Source organism: Fistularia commersonii, chromosome 34 (assembly GCF_037954325.1).
Source record: "Fistularia commersonii isolate RoL2024-O1a breed Wild chromosome 34, RoL_Fcom_v1.0, whole genome shotgun sequence".
Taxonomy (NCBI): domain Eukaryota; kingdom Metazoa; phylum Chordata; class Actinopteri; order Syngnathiformes; family Fistulariidae; genus Fistularia; species Fistularia commersonii.
In genome coordinates, this window is record NC_141317.1 from 8683394 (window position 1) to 8695000 (window position 11607).

General features: G+C 42.1%; 1 protein-coding gene across 1 annotated transcript in view; it reads left to right on the forward strand.

Annotated features, from left to right (window-relative positions):
* The window catches only part of LOC147214488 (poly(rC)-binding protein 4-like), a 39865-nt gene extending 30445 nt beyond the window's left edge, over positions 1-9420 (forward strand). The window contains exons 10-14 of the mRNA XM_086141883.1: positions 772-813; positions 903-978; positions 1467-1516; positions 5980-6149; positions 8481-9420. Coding sequence (XP_085998009.1) covers positions 772-813; positions 903-978; positions 1467-1516; positions 5980-6149; positions 8481-8826 — 684 coding nt within the window. The 3' untranslated portion in view covers positions 8827-9420. The remainder of the gene's footprint in view (positions 1-771; positions 814-902; positions 979-1466; positions 1517-5979; positions 6150-8480) is intronic.
* Positions 9421-11607: the final 2187 nt, after the last annotated feature.

Sequence of the window (11607 nt, forward strand, 5' to 3'; positions counted from 1 at the left end):
AGATAGATAGATAGATAGATAGATAGATAGATAGATGGATAGATGGATAGATAGATAGATAGATAGATAGATAGATAGATAGATAGATAGATAGATAGATAGATAGATAGATAGATAGATAGATAGATGGATAGATAGATAGATAGATAGATAGATAGATAGATAGATAGATAGACAGACAGATAGACAGATAGACAGACAGACAGACAGACAGACATTAAATAAAATAAATACATGAGTTAATAGATAACCTAAAACAGCATGGCTAGCTAGCCAGATAGCAAGATAGCTAGCTCACTAGCTATAGATAGGTAGATAGGCAGGTAGGTGGGTAGATAGATAAAGATGAGATAAAATAAAATAAATACATGAATTAATAAATAACCTAAAACAGCATGGCTAGCTACTTAGCTAGCTCACTAGCTATAGATATATATATATATATGTTGATTGATTGATTGATTGGTTGATAGATAGATAGATACAGACAAAATTGAATTAAATTAAATAAATACATGAATAAACAAAAAACCTGAAACAGTCTAGATAGATAGATAGATAGATAGATAGATAGATAGATAGATAGATAGATAGATAGATAGATAGATAGATAGATAGATAGATAGATAGATAGAAAGATTTTTTTGTAAACAATGTCATCAGAAGCCTAATTTTATATTTTAAGGAAAGTTGTATATTGACGCCCATTTAAATGATTGAGTTTTATTACCTGTGCTTGTTGCTTTACGGTTGTGATTTACCGTTTTTCAGGCCTACACTTTGCAAAACCAATATGGCATTCCACACTCAGAGGTAAGCCAGCACGGGAAAGTGTTATAATTGAAAAGGATATGCCTCGGCCTTCCTACATGACATTCAATTCTCCCTCTTTTATTTCGCAGCTGGCCAAACTACATCAGCTGTCAATGCAACAAGGCCTGAGTCCAATTGCCCAGCCGTCTTCAAGTATCATACCTGGTGTGTGAGTGTGTGTGTGTGTGTGTGTGTGTGTGTGCGCACACAGCATAACATGTCATTCATTTAAAAAGCGGTGTCTGCTGTGAGCTACTCAGACGGCGGAACCAAACGTCCGTCTACGAATATAGTTAATGGAGATTTGTGTTTGCACCTCTCATGTATCCTCGACTTGACATGGATTTTAAACCTAAATTTAGATGTGATAGATAAAGACTGGATGTCACTTACCGTGCATGTATCAGTGCAGGGCGAGCAGTCTTTAGAGCGCCCTCATATCTCTTGGTGCGGGAGAAACATGTGAAACGAAGTGTTCCACACATTACGAAAACCTGGAGGAGGAAGAAGAGGGTGCCGTGTTCAACATGAGTTGGTTAAAATGGAAATGAGATGTTTCACTTCTGCTACCGGGCTTTTTCACTGTCAATGGCGGTTTGCAAACTGAAAACCTGACGCTTGTTTTCATTTTTTTAATTTCCTTTCCTCGCCAGGGATGGACTCGAACTCGCAGACGTCTCAGGAGCTGCTCATTCCCAACGATGTAAGAAGAAGCAATTTTTTTTTTTTTTTGTCAAATACCGTATGAATGTTTCCCATCTGAACACTGATGAAAAAACAACGTGAAGTCGGCGCTCATCTCAGGCTCCAGAGCAGGTGACGCTACATGTGGTAGCAGCAGCTACAAAGAAGTCTGATGCGACTTCAAAGAGATTGGAGACACGCTGGCAACTTGCTAATTATCCTCATCAATATAACCTCAAACTAAACCAAGGTTAAAGGGATTTTGAGCTGATATGGATCCTTTTGCATTATTGTCTGGGCTGCAGTTGCAGTGTCTTATAATGATTCCCATGAGTGCTTTGTAAATCCTCTCATGTTCCCTGACCTACTTACAAGCTGTCTGCTGTCAAAACAGCCAATGAGGAAACAGACAAAGATCCTTCGCCTTCTCCACTTAGTTTCCGCAAGCGTTTGATGAAATGTCTCACCACTCTGAATGCAGCAATCACAACGCTCAGACTGACTTTAAAATTATCTACGACTGTATTTCCTCTCGGATAATCACTTTAGAAATGGTTGATTTTGTCGCAGAGCGTACTCGGGCGGGAGCTCGGGCTGCCGTGGCAATTTGCCTCTTTCAATTTCATTTGGTAAAATGAGCAAAAAAAAAATAAAAAAAAAAAAAGTTCTCAAGTAAACAGTTAAGCCACTTACAATTGACAGTTTAATTTGCAGATTTGGATTTCGGTGTAGAGGCAAAAATACTCTCATTCACAGAAATGAATGTGGCGAAGGGATTAGGTGGCAAGGCCGGTGCTTTCGAGACAGAACCGGTTGCGGAGTTTTAAGAGCCGCGAGAGGCGTGCGCCGCCGGAGCCTTTATATTTGTAATCTACATTTACCAATCTGCAAAAACACCGTCAAGGTCACAGCGACCCCTTTCGTTCTCGCGGGACGTCGATTCTGCGTCTGTTCGCTCACCTGGCTTTGGACCCTCCGGACTGTTCACATTATTTTATTTCATAATGCGCAGCATGAGATGAGTGTGTGTGTGTGTGTGTGTGTGTGTGTGTGTGTGTGTGTGTGTGTGTGTGTGTGTGTGTGTGTGTGTGTGTGTGTGTGAGAGAGAGAGAGAGCGGGAGGGTTTTTCGATAGCCAGCTGCTTCAGTATATTAAACCAAGATTCCAAGAATTATGTTATTGCAGCTCTTTCATTTTCATTATTTACCAAATACCAATTATTGTGCTCTTTGAGTCGCCTGCTTCATCCAATTGAGCGATCCCCAACCTTTTTTGTACCGAGGACCAGTTTTATCCATGAAAATGTTTCCGTGGACCGCTTAGAGGCGCGCTGGTTCAAAAGTTAAAAACTTTTGTCAGTTCTGAATGCAACGATTACACTTTATACTAGGCAATTACACAAATGTTGCACGATAATATCAATTTACCAAAACGCTTCTGCTGTCTCATCGTTTTCTCGTTTTGCAAAGGCGATGTTGGAAACAGTCGTTTTTCAAAATGCGATCCAGAAGGTCTAATGACAAAAGAAAGATTTTCTTTATCCGCGGGTCGTGGGGTCGCGCTCCCCGATCTAAATAGTGCCGTACTTTACTGCATTCAATAGGTGGTGCAAAAACTCCCCTCTCGCGCAATCCCATATTGGCGACGGGTGTCGTCCAATGTGCCGCCGGGTTATTTAAGGGAGGTTCAGGCTTTCCTGTCCCGGTCAATCACATTTAGTGCTGCTTGTAGGGAGTTGGGAATGGAATTGGTCGCCCCCTTGATCCCAAAGCCACTGCAAAGAGGCAACTGCAGAAACGCGAGATATTAATGGCTGAAGTGCAGGGCTCAAGGCTTGAAGAATTGAGCCTGATTTCGCAATAATGCTGCTCTCCGGCACAGAGGAATGACCCCCGGCTGCACTGGAAATACCCGTTTTTGAGATCAGATTATTGACGTTGTTTGTCCGGAGGAGAAAATAGGAAAAGAACAAAATGAATAGGTGTCGGTTCGCTTTTTCATTTAAAGGTCTTATAGAAGCCGCTTCAAAACCGGGACCATCCTTCTTGTAGCCCTAAAGGAAAACAATGTAAAACGATGAGTAAAAATCGTCCGAGGTTGCGCTATACTTTGCAGGATACAGTCACAACCCTTCAGCAACATTTCTAAAATGCCTGGAGGCTTTTCTTTTCTCAAGTAAAGCCCCACATGGCGAGTGGTACAATGCATCAGAGGAATGAGGGAGTCCAGTGCTATACGTGACAGGGACAGCTGTAAGCTCAAGCCATTGTTCCAGAAGAGAGGACTTATAGCCATGACTGAGCCTCAGCCCTCGGGCCAGCCTCCCTTTAACCGCACAATCCAGCTCTGTCCCGACGTCGGAACGCCGAAGGAGATATCTGCGTGCACACAGATGTATTTAGAAACTGCTTTACACCCCGTCAGCACCCGAGGACTGTACTTCAGCACCAGTAAGATTTGGTCAGGAGGAGAAAAAAAAAAAAAAAAAAACGGCACGCCGTTTCTCCTCCCGTGTCCTTTCAATTGGCCACGTCAGCAGGAAATCCAGGATATATATGTGCACATTACGGCGAAAATATTCTCCGGAAGCTTTTTTCTCTTTGCCCGGTTGATATTCGACGTGTTTTCCGAGGTTTTGAGAGTGTTGTCGGCGGACGGATTCTCCTGACGACCGGGATAAAATGCCGGCGGCGGAGGTTCCGCTTCACAGCGAGGTAGAGACCTTGGTGTTTCGGGGACTTCGGCGGCCATTGTCTTTCAGTGTCTGTTTTTAGGTTGGCTGCGTCTCCCTCTGCGTATAAACCCCGGCTCCAATAATAGCCGGGCGCACCAACCAGGTCGATGTGTGACAAATCAGACATTGTGGAACAGGCTGCTTACTTCTCAGGAAAGGAATGTGAAATGCAGGGACAAGACCAGCGTGAGCGGTGCGTGCATGTGTGTGTGTGTGTGTGTGTGTTTGTTTCTGCCTCTGTGTCAGCCACCGCTAAGCTGCCAACACACACACACACGACCAGCACTTCATCACTGTCTGTCCCCCCCCCCCCTCGCTATATATCTGGCAGCATAACCCTGTCACTGAGCCCTGACACCCTGCACTTGAGCTGATACGCCGCCCTGAGCCTCGGGTCTGTTAAATATCTGTTGTTGGTAATAGGCAGGGCTCCAGGTTGGCTAATGAAAACAGAACAAAAGTGATAATGTATTTTTGAATGCAACAAAACTCGTGTCACTGTCTAATCTACTTTCCGTGGAAAGAACGCTCCGGCCGAGGGGACGGCGCATTACATATTTCAGCCATTTTCCCCATGATGGTTTCCATTAGTGAAAAGATGCATTTCACCAGCTCGTGTTTTGGAAGTGATTTGTTTGGGAAGTCATCACCACTCTGAGAAATCAATAACCTTTTAGCCACTCAGATTAATGAGAGGCAAATGCTCTTTCTTCCATCTTTTAGCAGTATGCAAGCAGTAGCAATTAGGCGAGAGTCAGAAAAAAGAAAAAGGCTTTTGACAAGGCATGATGGATGGCCAATCCACTGAAGACAAACAATGCAATTGTAATATTCAAAGTGCTCGGCGTTAAGTCAGCCGAAGAGCTAATCGGCAGCTGGTTTCCATATCTACAACGTCAACCATTTGCTAAAATCCAAAGCACAACGGAAGTGCCATGAACATCCATATTCATCGGCTCAGAAAGAAACGTTCCCTTTTAAACGACCTTCAGAACAAAGAGCACCAAACCCTGACCTGCGAAGTAACGAGAACATCGGTGAAGTGTGTGATTTTAGAGGCTGCTCACCAGACATTTTACATTCATTGTGGACAAAAGTGACAAAGCAAACCAAAATCTATCTATTTACATTTAAAAGCCCAAATGGTTCCTGGATTTCTGCGTTGCTTTTCTAAAAAATCAGTCTTTTGCCACCAAAATTGAAGGGTTGGTTTACATAAATGTATCCCATTTAAAATAAATATATATATATACCGCCTATCGGCTTTATTGCAGTCCTACAACTAAACTAAGATAAAACTTCCTTACAAAGAAACCATTTGAATGCAAAAATGATGCAGGAATTTGATTTGGGTTGATTTTCTCCAAGAAAAGATGATATATTTCTGCTTATAGGCACTGCAGGTCTCCTGTGACCCCTTTGCTCTGAGCTTTTCTTTAGGTTTTCATAGTTTATTTGTAATTTTCACAGCTCATCTTGGCTAGAAATGACACATGTCTGAACAGTTCCACTGAGCGTTGCACTGGAGATCAATGCGTTTGCGTCTATCTATATGTTTTGGATATTAAGTTGCCTTTGGTCTCGGCAGGAAAAAATCCCACATATAAATTAAATAATGCGTTGGTCATTTTCACACGCCGAACCGACGGGGCTAAAAGTTTGAAATTCTTCTCACGAAGCGAGACTTTGCAGTAAATCCGCAAACTATTCATGCCCTTTAATTAACTGGAATGTCTCCCCCTCCGCAGCTGATCGGCTCAATCATCGGCCGTCAGGGCACGAAGATCAATGAGATCAGGCAGGTGTCAGGAGCCCAGATCAAGATCGGCAGCCAGCTGGACGGGACAAGTGACCGCCATGTCACCATCACAGGAACACCAGTCAGCATCAACCTGGCGCAGTACCTCATTACCTCCTGGTGAGGCTCGGCGTGCTCGTACGGCCATTTAATTAATCAGCAGGCAAGCCTGCGGGAGATTTATTGCTTTAAAAGGGTCAAAGGTCATGCTTTAGTCATAAGTGAGGTATGTCCTTGTGCTGCCGGTAATTGGCCTCGGGGGAATGATAAAAAGCTGAGCGGGGAAGCCGCGTCCTGATGGAAATCAGCACTCTCATTCGCAATTTTCCATCTCGCTCTGGAATTTCGCAACTAGGGATTGTCGAACGTCTTAAGGGGGCGGGTTCGAAATCGACAGAGAACACCATCCAAAGCAAAGAAATCTAATCGCAATAATTGAGTGGAATAACTCACCTTCGGATTCGTCATCACTGCTACATTGTTCTGTTTCTGTACCGCTATCTAATCATCCATTCATCATCCATTCTTCCAATTATCTATTTATCTATCTAGTTGAAAAAGAAGGACAGAAAGAAAGAATGAACGAAAGCAAGAATGAGCGAATGAGAGACTGAGGAGCTAGCTAGCCATCTGTAATTAGCAGGGGTGGTGCTTATTCTGCAAAACAGAAAGGAAAAAAGAATGAAAAGTATTGAGTTTAAAAGAAAGAAAGAGAGACAGAAAATAAGAACAAAAAAGAAGGAAAATTTAATCTAATTTAATTTAATTTTATCTCTAGCTATCTATCTATCAATCAATCAATCAATATATCTATCTATAGCCAGCAAGCTAGCTATCTTGCTATCTATCTAGCTAGGTAGATAGCCATGCTATTTAGGTTATTTATGAATTCATGTATTTATTCTATTTTACTTTATTTTATTTTATCTATCTATCTATCTATCTATCTATCTATCTATCTATCTATCTATCTATCTATCTATCTATCTATCTATCTATCTATCTATCTATATCTATTCTAATAATATTAGAAATGTTGCTCATTTTATAAGATAGTTAAATAAATAAATATTTTAAACACACAACATAAATGAATAAAATTACAATTATTTAAAATAAAATTCGACCAGGTTGTTATTGTGGTTTCTTTTTCAGAAAAAAAAAAATAGAAACAGGATTAATGAATATACTCCTGGTAACAATCGGTCCCTGGGATAATCAATTCAAAACGTGCAGCAACACATCAATCAATATCTTTCCCCGTCGGCCCAAACAGGTTGTGTCTGTTTCTGACGGAGCATCCAGATCCTTTTCATGCCAGCGAACTCTTCCGGGGCCAGTCTGTTTGTTTTTTCCCTGTCACGGGAGAAAGCTGAAATTTCCAGACAACTTCATTAATAAACACCGCTGGGGTGATTCTGGTACCGGCCCAACCCAGCTATACGGAAATGTATTCATTATCTATCTATCTATCTATCTATCTATCTATCTATCTATCTATCTATCTATCTATCTATCTATCTATCTATCTATCTATCTATCTATCTATCTATAGCTAGCGAGCTAGCTATCTTGCTATCTAGCTAGCTAGGTGGCCAGCCATGGTATTTTAGGTTATTTATGAATTCATGTATTTATTTTACTTTATTTTATTTAATCTCTATCTATCTATCTAGACTGTTTCAGGTTTTTTGTTTATTCACGTATTTATTTAATTTCATTTAATTTAATGTTATCTGTTGCTATCTATCTATCTATCAATCAATCAATCAATATATCTATCTATAGCTAGCAAGCAAGCTATCTTGGTATCCATCTAGCTAGGTAGATAGCCATGCTATTTAGGTTATTTATGAATTAATGTATTTATTTTATTTTACTTTATTTTATTTTTATTTAATCTTTATCTATCTATCTATCTATCTATCTATCTATCTATCTATCTATCTATCTATCTATCTATCTATCTATCTATCTATCTATCTATCTATCTATCTATCTATCTATCTATCTTTCTGTCCATCCATCCATCCATTGTAATATCAATCTACCTAATCACCCATCCATCTATCTGAGAAAGAAGAAAAGAAAGAAATAAAGAACGAATGAGAGAATGAAAGAAAAACAAAAATCCATAGATGTTTCCATAGATACGTAGATGAGATGAGATGAGAACAACTTTATTTAGTCTCATATATAGATATAGATAGATATACATATTTTTTTCCTTTTTCATAGATATATCCAGGTATCTGTGTACATATCTAATATTAAGGAGTACCAGTTTCCTTGTCGACCGTCCGTAAAGAGGCGTCAGTTCCGTCGGCGAAGCCTCGACGTCGCTCGATTGTCGCGCGGAAACTTTTATTTGCAGCCCGACGAGTAAACCCTCTAACCTCCTCACTCTGCACGTGTTCCTTTGTCCTCCACCTCCTGTCCCGCCCCTCGTAGTTTAGAGACAGCCAAATCCACCGCCCAGGCAGCCACCATGGCAACTCCGGTCGACCTCAACATGGCCTTCACCCAGCCGGCCTCCCCGGCCGCCTCCCCCGCGCCCGCCCTGGCCACCGTTGGCGCCCTGACCCCGGCCCACGTGCTGGGCGCCCCGTACGGGGCCGTGCCCCTCTCCGGCCTGCTCGGGATGAAGTCCGTCCCTTTTCTGACTCTGTCCAGTCCCGCCCCGACCGTGGCCGTCACCGCGGCGCCCTCCCACACCAATCTGGCGGCCTATACCGCCAAAATCTCCTCAGCTAACTGCATCAAAAAGCCGGAGAGACAGAAATTCGCTCCCTACTGATGACGCCTCTGTGTCCGGTGAAGGACGGCCGCTCCTCCACGAACGCCTGATGTAGCCATATCCGTCAGCAGCGATGCTCTTGACTTTTATTCTGTGATGCACCGACAGAGAAGAGACCAATGGAGACAAAGCGATTAAAGTTATTTACAAATATATATAATTTGTGAGTTACCCATGAGTTGTTGGACTGCTTTCATCATCACCTCATCACTGTTATTGATACATTAAAAAGTTTGCTGACACTTCCCCGGAGAGACACATGCTTTAAATGCGTTTTTGGACGTGTGTACCTCGAGCTGGAAGTCGGCTTCCAAGTATTTATCCTTCAATAATTTGTAAATTATACTCAGATGACAAATGCTCTACTGTATAATGCTTTTATACAACGTCTATGTTTGCCTCTTGAAGTTTTTAAGAAAAATTTGTAAATGTCTCGGGGGGAATTTTGTTTTTTAATACTCTGTGCTCTAGTACTGTACTGTACTGTTCAGTGTTACGTTCATTTTATTTTGTTTTGATTTTCATTTGGATTGTGCACTCGTTTAATCTTTATTTATTAGTATGTTTTCATTTATTAAAATCTTTGTTTCCTGACACGGATGATGTTTTGTGCTTTCTTCGTGCTTGCGTACGTCTTGGATAAGGGATGTCAAACGTACGGCCCGCGGGCCGGTATCGGCCCGCAAGATGGTCCAATCTGACCCGTTGAATAAGTCTAGAATTTGAAAAAGTACATAAAAACCATGAACAAAGTGAAAAGTAAAAGTTAAAGTGAAAATGCAGTTCCTATATGGCAGGGGTGTCAAACTCATTTTCACATTGGGCCACATCAGCATAATGGTTGCCGTCAAAGAGCCACATGTAACGGCAAAAGTATAATTGTAACTAAATGTAATGTAAAATAAATGTAGCTGCCTGTTTCTTTTTCCAGGTTTCCTGTTAGTATCGTAACTCGGTTCGCGATTGTGTTTCTTGAAAAATTGTCATTTTTAAAGGTCTGTAACTGGTCGGGACACATCTGCTCACAGACCTTCAATATGCACTGCTTCAAAAAGGCAAATGACTTTGAATCTTGGGCAATTTCTTCAGCCATAATAGAACTATCTTTCACTGCTGCAGTGATTTTTGGATGTGGGTTTCGTGAACACATTCCATTGCCATCAGAGTTTGGCTATTAATTCTTTACCAATTTGTTGTTTGTCTGGTAGGCTAACTTCAGCATATTTAGCTCCATGTTTGGTGTCAAAATGCCGACGTAGATTGCTTTTTCTCCTTGAAGTACAAACATGTATCGGCTTTCCCATCTTTCTTGAAATAGCCCTCCATCTGCATCAACTTTTCTCTTCCTGGACATTTCGGGATCATTTGTATTTCTCAGTTCCACTTGTTGAAAATGGCATTGATGTGGATACACTGCAATCCAATGGCGGGACGCCGTCACATCGCGGTTAACATGATTGGCATTGGCATGAATTGTGGGAAATGTAGTTAATGGTCAATGCACGTGTTTGATTTATTTATTTTAAAACAATCAGACCTTTTAAGATGTTCTCGCGGGCCACATAAAATGATATTGCGGACCACATTTGGCCCGCAAGCCTTGAGTTTGCCACATGTGCTATATAGTCTGCTAGGCGCGCACTGTTTTTGTCAGTGTAAGCAACATGGCACAACACTTTGTGACTCAGAACTTCCAGCAGATGACAGCAATGTGGCTTCCGGGTCGGTAAATGGCATTTTTATTTATTGTTAGGAATTTTGCCCGCCTTTCCCCGACATCCTCATCAGCACAATGTAGTTGTCAGAAAAGAGAAAAGTGGGACGAGTGTAGGGTTTTCCAAGAAAAATGGAACTGCTTCTTATTTGTCCGTTGAGATTAATAAGAAACATGTATGCTTGGTGTGGACGCAGCGAGTTTCGGTGGCAGTCAGAGACTCGCCACGGCGCAAAATACAGTTCTCAGAGAACTGAGAAGACAGAATTGAAGGAGAGTGATGTTGATACTGCACTTACTTTTCTTAAAAGGAAAAGTTCATTACATAGAAAGATTTTTATAATTCACCTGTTCTCCTTTACACCATAATGAAGGACACTTAGGGTTACTTCTAGGTAAATAACGCTATGATTGTAGCGGTCCGGCACCATTGACACCAATCGGGGGCCGTATGTGGCCCCCGCACCCAAAATGAGTTTGATACCCCTGTGTTAGATCTTGCTGCCCACCCACAGTGCGAATAGCATTTAGCAGCGGAGCACAGATCTAGGCATTAACTGGATACAAATTAGCCGTGTGATGCCAGATCCAGGTTATTCCTGTCCCCTCCCTCCTACACACACACACACCCCAAACACGGGCTGCACGTCAGTTTGTCATTCTGCTCACCAGAATTTATGAGAGGTGGTTTTCACATCCTGTGTCCACAGCAGCAACTGCAGAATGAGACAGCACAACCATGCTGGAGAAGGAGTGCGGCCCTGCACGCCTGCACGCCTGCCTGCACACCAAGCAATGCACGCGCATGCATGCATGCAAGTTATTCACAAACAGAAACGGATCTTGGATGTGTAAACGCCGAATAATCATCCCGGATTTGCTCGTTCTAAGACCTTAAATGCCACAATGCGGGGTAAAGGAAGTGGTCACGTTGAGACGGGGACCGGAGGAACGAGGGGATCCGGGGTGATGGCGTAAAAATGAAATTCAGTATCTGTATCAGCATGCAGCGCAGCAGCGCGTCCTCCAGGGAGGCAGGAAGGATCCTTTCATCACAAGTCATCTTT